The sequence below is a fragment of the Epinephelus lanceolatus genome, chromosome 23 (assembly GCF_041903045.1).
Source record: "Epinephelus lanceolatus isolate andai-2023 chromosome 23, ASM4190304v1, whole genome shotgun sequence".
Classification (NCBI taxonomy): domain Eukaryota; kingdom Metazoa; phylum Chordata; class Actinopteri; order Perciformes; family Serranidae; genus Epinephelus; species Epinephelus lanceolatus.
This window is the reverse complement of record NC_135756.1, coordinates 9210879-9225736: the sequence shown is the minus strand read 5'-3', so window position 1 is coordinate 9225736 and position 14858 is coordinate 9210879. Positions and strand designations below refer to the sequence as shown.

At 41.7% G+C, this 14858-nt stretch overlaps 2 protein-coding genes across 2 annotated transcripts; both read right to left on the bottom strand.

Annotated features, from left to right (window-relative positions):
* Positions 1–799: 799 nt before the first annotated feature.
* On the bottom strand, positions 800–3066 carry myf5 (myogenic factor 5). The gene is made up of 3 exons (XM_033614452.2): positions 2445–3066; positions 1497–1569; positions 800–1311 (listed from the first exon to the last, which is right to left on the bottom strand). Exons 1-3 carry the CDS (start codon positions 2895–2897, stop codon positions 1112–1114), a joined length of 726 nt encoding a protein of 241 aa, XP_033470343.1. The 5' UTR covers positions 2898–3066; the 3' UTR covers positions 800–1111.
* Positions 3067–9986: 6920 nt separating this feature from the next.
* On the bottom strand, positions 9987–12988 carry myf6 (myogenic factor 6). Its single transcript, XM_033614362.2, has 3 exons — positions 12398–12988; positions 11548–11641; positions 9987–10380 (listed from the first exon to the last, which is right to left on the bottom strand). Exons 1-3 carry the CDS (start codon positions 12905–12907, stop codon positions 10271–10273), a joined length of 714 nt encoding a protein of 237 aa, XP_033470253.1. The 5' UTR covers positions 12908–12988; the 3' UTR covers positions 9987–10270.
* Positions 12989–14858: the final 1870 nt, after the last annotated feature.

Genomic DNA, 14858 nt, shown 5'->3' with positions numbered 1-14858 from the left:
AGAAATCAACACAAATAAACAACTTAGCTAATTCTATCTTCTTCTGGTTTTTGTTCTGCGCCCTGAACAGCTTTTGCATTTTCGTTTTCTTTCCCTGATGCCCTCTACACACTCTCCACCATTTCCCCTGTCTTAGATTTTTTTGAATGTAAAAAAAAAAAAAAAAGAAGAAGAAGAAATTCTGGAGCACCTCTGGGTGGCGCTCTAGGTGGCCTCCTCCTATGTCACCTACAGAAAGATCCGCTGGCTCTAATGACTCATTCGCAGTGGGCCACATGAGCGATCACAGCAGTGTCACATGATTAATGTCATCAGCTGACCTCTATGAGTTCCCAATAATGTGACGTGCTCACCTTGTTAACAGGAGACTGTCCACACTGTGCTGTCACATGATGAATAACCTGCCCTGCTATTTTAATAAAACCACCTTTTTAAAGATTTATAGGCAAGCAAACACAACAATCTGCTTCCTCAAATGATCAGCTGCGGTGTTAAAAGCAGATGATGCATCTTTAAACAGTTGCAAACCCTCTAAACTCTGACTAATCAGCGGTGTAATGACATCAGCTGCTCTCACCATTAGATAATGTGTTTGTTTTATTCTTTACAAAAACCCTGTAAAAATGCACCGACAGTGTTAGCTGGCATCAGTTTGTTGTGGTTTTCTGACATGTTGCTGACAGAATCAACCTGACGTGACTATTTTGGTTCATTTCTCCACTGTTGTAGCTAATTAGACCTCCTACGTTGAGGTGATGACTAATATCTGGAGGCACAAAGAAACAGAAGAAGAAGAAACTTTAGAAAACAGTAAAGGATTTAATGTTTCATGACAACATGTAGAAATTAAAACAGCTTAAATACAACTTCATGTTGGAATAATGCAACATTACATTAACTGTCATAATTAAATATGTCTCACTGGGTATAATAGCATGTATAGAATAAATGGGCATTTACATTACATATTTACATTCTCATGTACAATATTAAAGCTGTTCGCCGCAGGTCCTCGCATGCAGCTGAGTCTAGTTCTTATCTCTTGTTGCAAATGCAGCTGGCGTTCGGTAAAAGCAGGCCTGTGGCAATATATCCACGTCAAAGTCCCCCCTCACAGGACGTGGTAGACGGGCCTGGACCCGGGGCTCTCCGGCGTGCAGGGCTGCGAGTCGGAGCTGCTGGGGGAGAAGGTGGCCATGTCTCTCAGAGCTGCCGGCCCGCCGCAGCTGGTGTCCACCGAGGAGAGGCGGTCCACGATGCTGGAGAGACACTCCAGGCTGGAGGCTCCGGGCGCCTTATCGCCTAAACTCTCTGATAAGAGGAAGACAGAGGACGTGTGTTTATTAAAACGCACAACAACTCACAATGAAGAACTTTATCAGTGTTTTATAACGCACTCCCAGAGGTGCACTAGAACACGGAAATAAAGCGGCTATTAGGATTTTACTGGCATGTCATATTCATATCAGGCTGCTGTTGCCGTCCAAAGGTCTCACCGTTCTTCGCATATGAATATCCGCCGCTGTAGTTTGCATTCAGATGTTGCCACACCGGACTGTTGCTGTCAGCCTGCAAGGAAATGAGAATTTACCCTTGAATTCTTGCACTTGAAAAAAAAAAAAAATGTGTTTGCATAAATATATATCTGGGAAAGAAGTACACAACAAAAAAACAAGCGATGCCCTTCACGATGTCTTCTGGACAGGCTAATAAATCCTGAATTCCACAGTTATGGGCTTCTTTATTTCACATCCACCTTAAAGCCAAAGTGGCAGTATATGCGCTCCCCTTCCTCTGCCCCAGCTCCGAGCGTGCCGAATCGATTGTATCAGTGGAAGCAACACCAGTTTGTGCAAGATGACACTTTCTCCTAGTAAATCTGCAGAAAATCCTGGCAGCGGTGCAGAACATGCAGTCAGGATGGAATGCAGAAAAGCGCCCAGTTTTTTTCCCCCTGCCAGACTTCAGTAAGGTGGATTTAGCTCGGTTTATTAGGGCTATAAAGTGTCCGGTGGTGGGAAAGCCATTACTCCATCCGGCATGATAAGTTCTTTTCGTATTAGCTGATACGCCGTCACCTTCAGAGTGTTGTCGAGAACAACTAATTCAACCTGACCTTTCATAACAGGCGTCACACGCAGAGATGCTTGTACGACTACAGAATAGATTTTGGTATTATGGGAGGGTATGACATGCATGGAGGAGCATGGTAATTGAGGTCTTGGGGCAAAACAAGCTTATTTGATTAATAGGTTTCTAAATTGGAAATCCAGGCTCTACTTTGAAATGAAATGCTCTACAAGGGAATGAGAAATACTGTGGTCACCATAAAGGCCTTTTCAGGCGACGTTCTAAGAGATGAAGCTCCGTCTAGCATGCAGTTGTAATGTAGAACAACTCTGCTACAACCAGATGTTGCATGAGAGTAAACATGTGGGTCTTACCATGCCGTCAGAGCAGCTGGACAGCGGGCTCCCGGGCTCCGAGCTGCTCTCCCCAGGAAGGCCGTAGTAGTTTTCCACCTGCTCTCGTAGCAGCTCCTGCAGGCTCTCGATGTACTGGATGGCGTTGCGCAGGATCTCCACCTTGGGCAGGCGCTGGCTGGGGTTGGCTGAGGTGCAGCGCCTCAGAGCCTCAAAAGCGTGGTTGACCTTCTTCAGCCGCCGGCGCTCGCGCATGGTGGCGGCGCGTCTGCGGTCCACGAAGTTGGACTTGCGCTTGCAGGCCTTGCAGGCCCATTGGAGGCAGTGTCCCGGCTGGTGAGGGGCCCCGGGTACCCTCACATGCTCGTCCTCCTCGGAGCCGTCCAGCTCCACACCGGGGCCGAACTCAAGGCTGTCCGGGGACGAAGCGCACGCTCTGTCGTAGTAGACCTGGGATGGTGAGAAGACGTCCATGTTGGCTGGAGAGGGGAGTCTGAGTGGACTCAGGAGATGGACGCAGAGGAATGAGGGTAGAGAGGAGACCTCTGAGTGATATGAGGGGTCTGTTGCCCCGGGCCCCCCTTATATGCCCCCAGGCCGGAGCCCAGGGCCCACATTGGCCAGATCTAATTACCATGGCCCATTGGCCCAGCCAGAAGGCAGGCTGGGGTTAGCTCAGCTCCCTCCCTGCCCCATCCCAACCCACTGCCTCTCACCCCCCAGTACCCTGCAGAGTTTCCCACATCTGCACTTACTGGTGTTTTCCTACTCATCACCACTCTCCTCCTTCTCCTCCTGCAAGGCCGCGATGAATACAACGCTTGGGAATGTTTCTGCACTGAGAGCTTGCAGCTTTAACCAGCACATGACCTGTTTCTGAGTCGTCACAAGCGCTTCATTTTGCATGATTTATCTGCACCCGGCCTCCGGGCGTCACGTCAAAGCTGACAGTGAATGTGCCACTCTGCTATGAAGACGTAAATATGAAAGAGAGCGTTTTGTTTGGTCAAACTGTGCAGAAAAAGAGGGCGACCACTTGTAGGAGAATGCAGGGCCAATTTTTACGGTGGAGACAACAGCGTTGCAGATGCAGCCCAGCTGCAAAGGAAGGTGTAACATTTCAAGCCCTGTGAATTCGCATGACAGCGGTAAGCACCCTCTAAACACCCCGAGCTCATCACCGAAGGTGCTGCGAATGAGGTGATCCCTGTTTGCCAAAGCTCATTAAAACTGTAATTACACAACTGACACCGCCGCTGCAATTCCCTCACGCCAGTTTGCCTTCCAAGGACCAAATTTTAACCGTTAAAAGTTATTGACACAAGTCGAGCACTTCCATTCAGCACATAACAGATGGTCATTATGGTGCTGGAGTTTGTGTTCCAGCAGAGGACTGATGGTGTGGGAGCTTTAAACAATCAAAGTTGTTTATAGGGCAGAAAATATCAGCAGGACTTTTGTTTCTCTTTTTTAAACAGAATTCAAAAAATAATTCACATTTTCTTACAGTGCAAATCAAACCATCTCATCTTAGACCTTACAGCATTTTTCAAATGGTGGAAAGTAACTAAGTACATTTACTCATGGACAGATTATGGGACAACAGGCCCCTGGGTACAGACACACAGAAGGCCCCACCATCTCCCCTTTTTTGTTGGTGTTTTAATTCATGTTGTAGTCGTGTTGTCTGTTTGTGGTAATTTTGTGTGTTTGTGTTGTTTGTTCTGTGTTTCTTTGTGGTTGTTATGAGGCTCTGTGGTAATTTTGTGCCTTTGTTAATTGTTATGTGTCACTCTGTGGTTGTTGTGTTTCTATTTGCGGCAATTTTGTGTCTTTTTTTGTCCTTCTTGTGTCTCACTTCAGTTGTTTTGTGTCTCTATGTAGTGACTTTGTGTCTGTTTGTGGTAATTTTGTGACTTTTTGGGTCCTATTGTGTCTTGTTTGGTCGTTCTGTGTCTCTTTTTGGTTGTTTTGTATCTTTTTTTGGTTGTTTTGTGTCTTGTTTAGTTGTTTTTTATCTTTTTTTGGTTTTGTGTCTTTTTTTGGTTGTTTTGTATCTTTATTGGTTGTTTTGTGTCTTTTTTTGGTTGTTTTGTGTCTTGTTTGGTTGTTTTGTATCTTTTTTGGTTGTTTTGTGTCTTTTTTTGGTTGTTTTGTATCTTTATTGGTTGTTTTGTATCTTTTTTTGGTTGTTTTGTGTCTTTTTTGGTTGTTTTGTGTCCTTTTTGGTTGTTTAGTATCTGTTTGTTGTTGCTTTGTGTCTTGTTTGGTTGTTTTGTGTTTTGTTTGGTTCGTAATCGTAAGGCACTTGTTCTTAACTTGAGTATTTCCACGTTATGCTCCTTCATACTTCCACTCCACTACACTGCTGACATCTGACAGCTGCTGATATGCTTCACACATTGACATTAATAAAACAAAATAGAACAAAATTACAACCAATAAATTATTATCAGTAATAGTATAGATTAAGTTACTGGCAGTAAAGCAGTTAAAATGAGCTCCAGCCACATTACTGATGCTTACACGTTTGCATCACTAATCATAATCCAACAGTTATTACTATCACTCCTCTTGCACATATTTTAGCATCTGTATTACACTGTGAGCTATACATCCCCTGGACAGTAACTTGGACATCCTGCACAGCTGTACACTTAATAACTTAAAATATTTACATATTACACATATATACATATATTTTCATATTAAATTGTCAATTTTCTTGATTTTATTTTACATTATGTCTGGTGTTTAACATGATGCACCATATCTCCAAGTCAAATTCTTTGTAAATGCAAAGTTATTTGGTGATAAAAACATTTCTACTTCTGATTGCAGTATTTATCATCCCTCATGGAGCCATTTTATATAATTGGTACATCTGTGTGTGTTTTAATACTTGGGTAAAATTTTGAATGCAGGAATTTTAGGTGTAAGAAAAACAAACAAGTATTGCACTGTGGTGTTGCTGCTTTTACTTCCATCACTGCTTTTTTTCAAACGTCTTCATTCTGTTTACAAGACAAATAAAGACACTGACACTGTGCGCTGCTCTGGAGTGAACTTTAACTGTCAGACTGAATGGAGGCTTTTTGCAGTTCGACCCTGACGAGCTGACTAGTTTGGGGTAATTATGCTGTTGACAGCTTACAAGGATACAATGCGGATATTTCTCACAATGTGTCAAAGCGTTTGGTGAGCCTGCTTCTCTGGGAACACCGCGCACCTAAGAAAACAACAGTACCTGCTGCTGCCGGTGGAGTTTGGATTAGGCACAGCTGAAGAAGACATCGGCTTGTAGCTGCTGGGAAGATCAAAGGCTGTTGGGGCTGAGAACAACGTCGACAATGGGAAAACCTGGGATCAAGCGACATTTAATTGAGGCTGGAGTTAGATTGGCGCAGCACGTGTTGTTTTGGGGAGGGTTGGCGCAGTGGTTGTGCGCAGGCCGGCGCTGTGATCTGTGCGCTCTGGCTGCTCTCTTGGGAACTCTTTGGGTTTGCTTTTCTGTTGTTCTCAAGGGTCAGAGACAGAGTTAAGTGAGGGGCAGGAGGTGATCTTTTATGTCCATCTCCCTCACGTCTGAAACCCTTATTTCTTCCAAACTGCCTCATGCTTTGACTTAATATGCTGCTTGTTTGGTGCAACACAAGCCCCCTGACTGAGAGGCAATTTATCACTTAGACTCTTACAAAAACAGCAAAAAGCACCAAAATTAAAGCTACTTTTAAATCATGTTTTTGCCTAATTTCACTGGTGGTGAAATTGGAATTTAAAGATTTTCTCTGCTACTATAACTACATTTAAAAAATCCATTTTTTCAGAGGTTCCTCAAAGAGAAAGTCTGTTATGTGAGTAAATTAAGTTTAATGAAAGGAAAAACACTCTTTTTAAAGCTCAGTGGTTTCTGTTGAAGGCTCCTTTCCCCCAGACAGAAAGTCCATTTCCCTTTCCCCCTCAAGAATTAGTGAAACAAAAAAAAGAAAAAAACATTTTGAGTGGCAACAGCATTTGTTTGGCAGCAGGAAAGAGGTGCGCTGCCAGCCCTGCTGCACTGAATCCTTCTCCTAGGAGCATATTCAAGGAAAGTCTGGATAAATCAGAGCATTCAGCCCTGCAGGCTTACCCCCCCCCTCCTGTAACTGCTCGCCTTTCATCAGCTTCAACTTTTAAAACACTGCCTTCACAGCCAAATGAGAATTATATGGTGTCATCAGTAACACCAGAATCCCTGTAAAGTTAGACAAGAGAAAGTCAGGGCTGAGTCTTTGTGTGGAGATGAAGCGAACATTAGAATCAGAAAGTGTAGTTAGAAACACAGCTGGAGCTTTTACATCAAAATGCAGGTTTATATGCAGCGTGTCAAGAAAAGATTTAAATCTAGCACAGTGATACGTACTCACGATGAACCAAACAGGACAAACTGTGAGTGTTGATGTGAGGTCTACAATTTAGGTTAAACGCAGTCATTACCAAACAGACATTAAATTAGCAGATACCCATGGAGCTGCGAAATGAAGTGAAGTAGCTATCAGATAGAGTGAGTGGGCAGGAGGCCATTAAAATCACATTACTGTTTAGGGATATCACGTTTCTGGCTGCTTGCTGCAGAAAACAGGATGTTTGGTAAAAGATGGTGGTTGTGTTTTCAAGCTTTTAGTTCAGCTCCCTGGAGGAACAAGTATTTAAATTGTTAACTTAAATAAAAGTACAAATGTCTAACAATAATCACTGACAAGTCCTGCATTCAAATTAAATACTTTAAATTACTTCAAATTTCCAAAATATTTTAAGTAAAAGTTACCAAAGTATGAAAAGTAAAAGGTGCTTTGTAATTATACTTAAAGGCCCCACATATAATTTATACTTCATATCATTAGTCGTGATACTTAAGCACTTAAGCAGCATTTTAAAGGGATGGTTCAGATTTTTTACACTATGTTACCTACAGTAAAAGATGGTTGGCATTCGCCCAGTTTGGAGAAGCAGCTTTACTTTGCTGTCAGACAGTGATTTCTAAAGGAGAACCCAAGTCGTTATATTGCTCTCGTGAAAGCCACCAGACTCCACTGACAAAACTAGTAATTTTACCACACAGTACACGGGAGCTGCTTGTCTACTGCTGCCACTATTAGTTAGTTTGTTTGTGTTGTCCTGTGACTCTGCTGAATCCAAACGAACCATTTAAAACTCTAAAGTCACCCAATGACACGAACTAACTAGCTTATTGAGGCAGTGGTACATCAGCAACTGCTCGATTTTGCAAGGTAAAATTATTGTTGTTGTCAGTGGAGTCTGGCTTTCAAGAGAGCATAGATAAATTTCACTTTCGATTGTCTGATGGCAAGTAGAGCTGTGAAAATATTCTAAACATAGCTTAGACTGAAGTTGATATTGATTTTTTTTAAGTGGTTCAGATACATTTTGTTGCTACCCCATCCACAGCAGTACATTGCTGAGTTTCTGTGGCGGTACTCCTGCCTGCTTCTCCAAACTGGGAGTGTGCCAGTTGCCATCTACTGTAGGTAATACCACACTCCAAAAAATCTTATCGCGTCCTTTAATGTTATAGTTGGTCAAGTAGGATTCTGACTACTTTATGAATACTTTCAATATTCATTCATTGATTCATTTTCCGTAACTGCTTATCCAGGAACAGGGCCACATGGAGGATGGGGGTACATCTGTGCAGGTCACCAGACTATCACAGGGCTGACACATAGAGACAGACAACCATTCACACTCACATTCACACCTACGGACAATTTAGAGTCACCAATTAACTTGCATGTCTTTGGACTGTGGGAGGAAGCTGGAGTACGCGGAGAAAACCCACGCTGACACGGGGAGAACATGCAAACTCCACACAGAAGGCCGCAGCTGGCCAGTGGATTCGAACCAGTAACCCTCAGACCAGCTGTGCTCCATTGACTCTAATTCAATAGTTTCAGATTTCCGTCATTTTCAGGCTGGTTTTGTGGATTTGGAGCTAAATGTTGTGCCTGGGGCACGTCATGTATTAATGATACTCGTTACCTGGAGAGGTTGGAAAAAGATATACGTTTCTTCCCTGTTCCAAAACCAAAATCAAACCCTGAAAAGTGTAGGGTTAGCTAGCTAGCTACTGAAGATATAGCCTACTGAATGTATACACATGCTGCTTTTGCTTTTTAATGATTGTAACAGGGAAAGACCGACCCTGCTGTACAGGAACCAGTGAAGCCAAACACGTTCATCTGCACACACTGCGATGCCACACAGCTGGTTCAGTATCAGCAAAGTTTCCCTTTATATTCATTGTCTTGTGTGGCGATCAGCAGTGATGTGGTGGTTCACTTTTACACTGTGATCTGTAGCCTATAGTTCGGCTTTAGCTTCTAACTATCTTTGTCTTTTTAACCTGTTGTTGCTGCTGAGTCAGTTTGACATCCTGGATATATCCTTCAAACACAGACTGTAGACCCCTCTGTCTGCTTCTCTCTGGAATCACTTCCCTTTTCCAAAAATGTTATAATACTTTTTCAAGGAGTGCAGTTAGTTACAGTGTGGGCTCCATGCTTACTCTAACAGCTTGTCGGACCATCACAAAGGGGCGGGGCTTAGCAACATTTTTTTGTGGTGATTGGGTTGATGTATCACATCATACGAAGTTTTGCAGCTGTGCTAGAAAAGTCCCTAAATTGTTCTGTAGAGCAACTCAACACACTTCACAGACACTTAAACACAGACAAGGTAGTGACCTTCCGACTGAACGCTCCCCAATTTTCTGGCATAGCTTTGCCTTCCACATATTGGATGTTACATTGATGTCTTGAGCTTCTGATAAACCTGACACACGTGTGTGACACTTTGCATGGCCACATGTGTGTCTACAGGCCTGAGAGATGACTCAGAGTCCCAAAGGTCAACCAAGGCTGTGAGTCGTCCACAGAGATCTGAGGGAGACCAGCACACCCCGACATCATCAACAAACGCCCCCCCTCTCTCATGTCAATACACGACAAACAAGACTAAATGGATTTCCATGCCGTTAGCATCTCGTCACGCATTTTAATAGCTCGCATGTAAACACTTCTCCATGTGATGACAAAGCAAGTGATGATGAATTAAGACCTAATGGCTCGGATACCTTCATTATCCCAGTGGGCTTTGCACTCACCAGCCTGCAGCCCAAGTTTCCATGTCTCCAACATCTGATAGGAGAGCAGAGGCATGCTGTGTTTTGGAGGGGACTCGAGTTACTGTTGTGGGATCAGTCCTGCTGGAGGTCAGTCGGAACAAAGAGAAGCAGCCCGGCAGCAAACTCTCCCAGTTTAAACAGATTTTATGGACGTCTAATAGCCGTGAATGCTGGGGGAACTGGTAGACCTTGAACTGGTAATGGGCTTTTTCTCTTTGGGTGTAAAACACAGAGATACAGTGAGGGCTAGAGTAACCTTTTATTTGTAGAAAAGGTTTGAACCAGCATTTGTGCCTCTGGAGAGACTTTAAATATCATTTTTTCATGATGATTGTTACTTTCGATATTCCAATGCCCTCAAAGAATGAGGACTACAATGCTTCAGAGTATTGCAAAAGTTTTATTTACCGCCTTGGTCAGTTATGTACAAATATTTAAATACAATATCAGCTTTCTCAAAAGAGTTTATCTGCTCCTGAATACAAAATAAATAAATCTAAACATCACATTATTATAAAATATGTACAAATTAGTTGCTTCTGATGTACAAATGAAGGCTGCATAACAAACAGAAGCCAGAATGGCTGAATATAGTGGAAATAATTTAGGGATAAATCATGGAAATTTGAAAATTTGTCGTCCAGTTGAGGTCTTCGCTAATGTTTCAGTTTTCGGAGACGTCTTCGCTGAAGTTGACTTTGTCTTCGGTGGTGATGCTGTCCACGATGGAGGAGAGACGCAGGAGGCTGGTGGACGCAGAGGACTCACTGGTTCCTGGAAACAAAGGAAATGAACTTATTTATTTATTTATTGCTGATTTATAAGAGAAGTTTGACCAAGCGGCAACCTCCAGGACTGAAAAAGTCCAAAACTGCAGTTCCCTGAATGGCCACTTGAGGCTGACTCAACAGCGAGTCAGGCCCAATAGACCCCCATGTTAAAATGACAAACTTTACAGCAGACATAAATAGGGGTGGGAATCACATATGATATTATCACGATACTTAGGTCACTAAACAATATTACTGCGATTTCTAATGTTTTGTGATATACTGAGTATTGCAATAAAATTATATAATAATTAGCATTAGCATTGTCACAGTTAACATCTGTTTTATATCTTTTTTTCTTGCTAGTAAAAATTAGCATTGGCACTGTCACAGTTAATGTATGTTTTATCTTCTTTTTTCTTTGCTAGTAAAAATTATCATAGTTAACCAAAGCAGTAAAAGAACCATGCTAACCAAGCTAGCTACTATTGTTAGGCTTATCGCCACCCTCTAAAGAACTGGATATCCAGTTTTTCCACATGAACATTCTGTTTTAATAGTTTGAAACCCTGTTTTCTTGCAAGCAAAAATTAGCATCAGCATTATCTCAGTTAATCATAGCTGTAAATGAACCATGCTAACCAAGCTAGCAGCTGTCTGTTGTTAGGGTTATTGCCACCATCTAAGGAGTCGGATATCCAGTTTTCTCAGCAAGTACATTTTGTTTTATTAGTTTTGAGCCTTTTTTTTTCTCACTTGCAAAAATTAGCATTCGCATTATCACAGTTAACCACAGCAGTAAATGAATCATGCTAACCAAGCTAGCAGCTATTGTTAGTGTCATCTACATCTTTTTGGGAGTCCAGTTTTCCAGTACATACATTTTGTTTTAATAGTTTTATGCTTTTTAATTTTTTTTTTTTAATTTAGCGAAAATGAGCATTAGTATTATCCATTAACCATAACCATAACTGTAAATGCACTGTGCTAACCAAGCTAGCATTAGGGTTATCTCCACCCTGTAGTCCAAATTTGGTCACTTATGGCTCTATAAATCCAAGATGGCGGCTGCCAAAATGCCAAACTCAAAACCGGAGTCCACAAACCAGTGGGTGACATCACAGTGGCTACGTCCATTGTTTTGTTTAGCCTGTGAGTTTGACAGCGGTACCTTCTCTCTGGTTTGTCATTGCTGCAGTGGAATGGTCGGCAGAGGTCGGCCAGCTCTCTGAGGACTTTTTCCAGTGGTACTCATGACTGGCCACCTGTAACAACACACAGCACAAGTTATCCACACGTGTTTTTTGTCTGTTAATATGCAATCTCATGGAGAACTATAAGTATATTTGATCAAATTGACAATTAGCACACTGAAAAAAGTGTGTTGGCTAACCCAGAAACAGGCCTTATATTTTTGACAGGCATAAAAACACAACTTTGGGCTGAAATTAATGATTATTTTCAATATCAATAAATCTGTTGATTATTTTCATGATAAATTGATTAATCTAAAAGTCTAAAATAATTGTAAAAAAAAAAAAAAAAGAAAAATGCAATCACAAGTTCCCACAACCCAAAATGATATATTCAACCTGCTTCTTTTGTGCAACCAACAGTCTTAAACCAAAAGACCTCATCATTTAGTATCATAAATGTCAAAGAAAAGCAGTAAATTCTCATATTTAAGAAGCAAATGTTTGACATTTTTGCATGAAAAATGATTTAAACAATTTATCAACTGTCAAAATATTCAGCAAATAATTTACTTCCCATCGACTAATCAGTTAATTGGCTAATTGTTGCAGCTCTAGCTCTTTTGTGTTGTTCAATGTCAGTGGGACTTTTTGGTTAAATAAAGGTTAAATAAATAATTAGAAATAATTAAAAGCAACACAGACAACTTACAAGTCTATGCAGGAATATTTTAGGGATGTAATAGATGCACCAGGGAATAAAAGGTCATGATGTCATTATAAATTCATCTGAATATCACAGCCACATTGACTCTTTTTATATCTTACACTTTGTTCTTTTAAGTTGTGGCATGATCCGTTTTTCTCCTGCTCGTCCAGCGTCTGCAGCAGGTCCTGTAACCTCTCTATGTAGCTGATGGCGCTGCGTAAAATCTCCACCTTGGGTAGCCTCTGGTTGGGGTTGGCCACGGTCTTCCTCTTCAGCGCGTCGAAGGCCTCGTTAATCTTCTTGAGCCTCCTCCTCTCCCTGAGCGTGGCGGCCTTGCGTCTGTCCGTGGGCGCCGACTTCCTCTTGCAGATCTTGCAGGCCCACATGAGGCACTGGCCGTCGCAGTGCGCCCGGAGACCCGGCGGCGCGAGGACGTGCTCCTCCCCGCTGCTCTCCCCCCCGGTCTCGGACGGAACATTATCCTGGCCCGGTGACAGCGGGCTGTCGTTGCCGTTGTACAGAGGAGACACCCCGGACATGTCCAGGTGCTGCAGTGGTCCATGATCCCCTTCTTCCAGATAGCGCAGATCATTGAAAAGATAAGGGTTGGTCTCAAAAAGGTCCATCATATTGTTGCGCCCCTCTCTCTGTGTTTTGACAGTGTGACTCTGGCATTTAAACAGAGCAGCAGGGACACAAGTCACCAGGCTTATATATAGAATGTGAAACTCTACCCAACACTTTGGCTGTCACACTGCATCAAGCATTTTTTTTCAATGGCTTCGTACAACCTACTGACTGTGTGCAGGAAATAAATATACATTAATGTCTTCAGGAGCTATGGAAATGTCACCTCAGGTTTCATGACAGGTGCTTCACATATCTGTATCTGGATAAAATGGCAGTTCAGATATATTTTCCAGCTCTGCCACTGAGAAAGTAAAGACATAATACTGTTGTTCCAGAGTTAACAAAACTGTATGTTAATGGACATGGAGTCATTGGCACCACTTTGGAACAGGAAACACTCCATAATGGGGTTTATAACTAACGCCTGTTAAGATCAGTGTGTCCCATTTGAAAGAATAACCTTTTTATTGTGTCTGCTGTACATCCTCCTGCAGCATAACCTTACTTAAAGGTCACTGAGTGTGCCGTCACAACTGCTGGAGGGTCGTTTATAAAAGTTCATTGGGCTCTAGCTTTTTAATATTTAAATGATAAATGATTCATAGATAAATGTGTTTTGATTCACATGCCCTGAAGCTCATATCCAGAGTTTCTGAAGGACAAATTTTATGCTGCAGGAGGATATGCACCAGGCAAATGGATTTTTAAACAACCTGTCAAAGTCAAAATTGTCTTTATTAATATGTGATTATTACTTATCTGTGATATATTATTTAAAAAATTATGAGCAATAAACATTATTTACAAACCAATTACACTTAATACGGTATGCTCTGTTAGAAAGCGGCTATAATCAATGTCTCTATATTAACAATGGTTCAAATGAGTATGTTGAAGGACTTACGTGTGGCGATTATTGTGTTTATAATATAATGTTTTAGCCAGAATGTATGAAGACATGACAGATCTGTTTTCCCCCCAGGGTCGTCAAATACTGATGAACTGAAGAGTTAAAAGTGCATGTAATTATTTCTTGTTGTTAAACTATATTTGTAAATTTTATTTATCATTTAAAATATTTGTTACGTTTGTTCGTTTTATCTCTATGAGTTATTTTTATTTAGTGTTATTTTTAATGTTTCCTATGGGAATAAACTTGTTGCACATCGCCTCTTCTGTACCTCCTGGGTTTCCGTAGCTCGCTCTGTCTGCCCCTCGCAGTGCTGTTGTGCATTGCTGGGTAAAGTCGTATTGAAAAATGCTGCTGTGCTACTTTAAAATTTACTCTGTAAATTGAGCAGTTTATGTTGTTATCTTTGGTGCATATTGTTTACCGTTTTTATTGTCACGTTAGCAGCTGTTTTGTTTTGTTGTGTGTGCTAATATGAGTTTTGTAGACTTATGGTGTAAAATTTCTGGTGTAAAATGTTTTTCCTGTGTGTTTACAGGTGTCCAGCAGGCAGTTAATATGTCATATTGTCTTCTGCAGGAGTGAATAAATGCTGGAAAACAAAATCTTTGAGTCGTCATTTGCGTATGCCCTGTCCACACACATTACACACGGTCACGGTTAGGTTTTGGCAACACAACTACTTGGTTAGGTTGAGAGAAAAATCCTTGTCTGGTTTTATATCATAAGGTTTGTTAAATAACTTAATGTGACACATACATATCACATACGTACATAGGCCTAAATTGTATAACATTATGTTAAAACATCTTGGACTCTTTTTTTCACTCTGGACAGGAACTGTGGTCTTCTGGATAAAAGTTTGGTTTTGTCTGACCCATGGATGTAGTAAAAGAACTGGATACAGCATTGACCGCAGGGCTTGTTCATTCCTATGAGAGTTGCTCAGTGGTGCATGAAGCCAAAATGGTTTGACTAACGCAACTAACGATAAGCAGCTAAGTCAAACGGCTAACTTCCGGTTCGGCACTGTGCTAACT

Bases quoted from the DNA above. Each gene is read 5' to 3' on its own strand.
- myf6 (XM_033614362.2), bottom strand. From the start codon at position 12,907: ATGATGGACCTTTTTGAGACCAACCCTTATCTTTTCAATGATCTGCGC. The intron at 11,642-12,397 runs GTAAGATATAAA...GTGTTGTTACAG, and splicing joins ACAACTTAAAAGAACAAAGT to GTGGCCAGTCATGAGTACCA. The intron at 10,381-11,547 runs GTACCGCTGTCA...CTTTGTTTCCAG, and splicing joins AATGACAAACCAGAGAGAAG to GAACCAGTGAGTCCTCTGCG.
- myf5 (XM_033614452.2), bottom strand. From the start codon at position 2,897: ATGGACGTCTTCTCACCATCCCAGGTCTACTACGACAGAGCGTGCGCT. The intron at 1,570-2,444 runs GTAAGACCCACA...ATTTCCTTGCAG, and splicing joins CCAGCTGCTCTGACGGCATG to GCTGACAGCAACAGTCCGGT. The intron at 1,312-1,496 runs GTGAGACCTTTG...TCCTCTTATCAG, and splicing joins ATATTCATATGCGAAGAACG to AGAGTTTAGGCGATAAGGCG.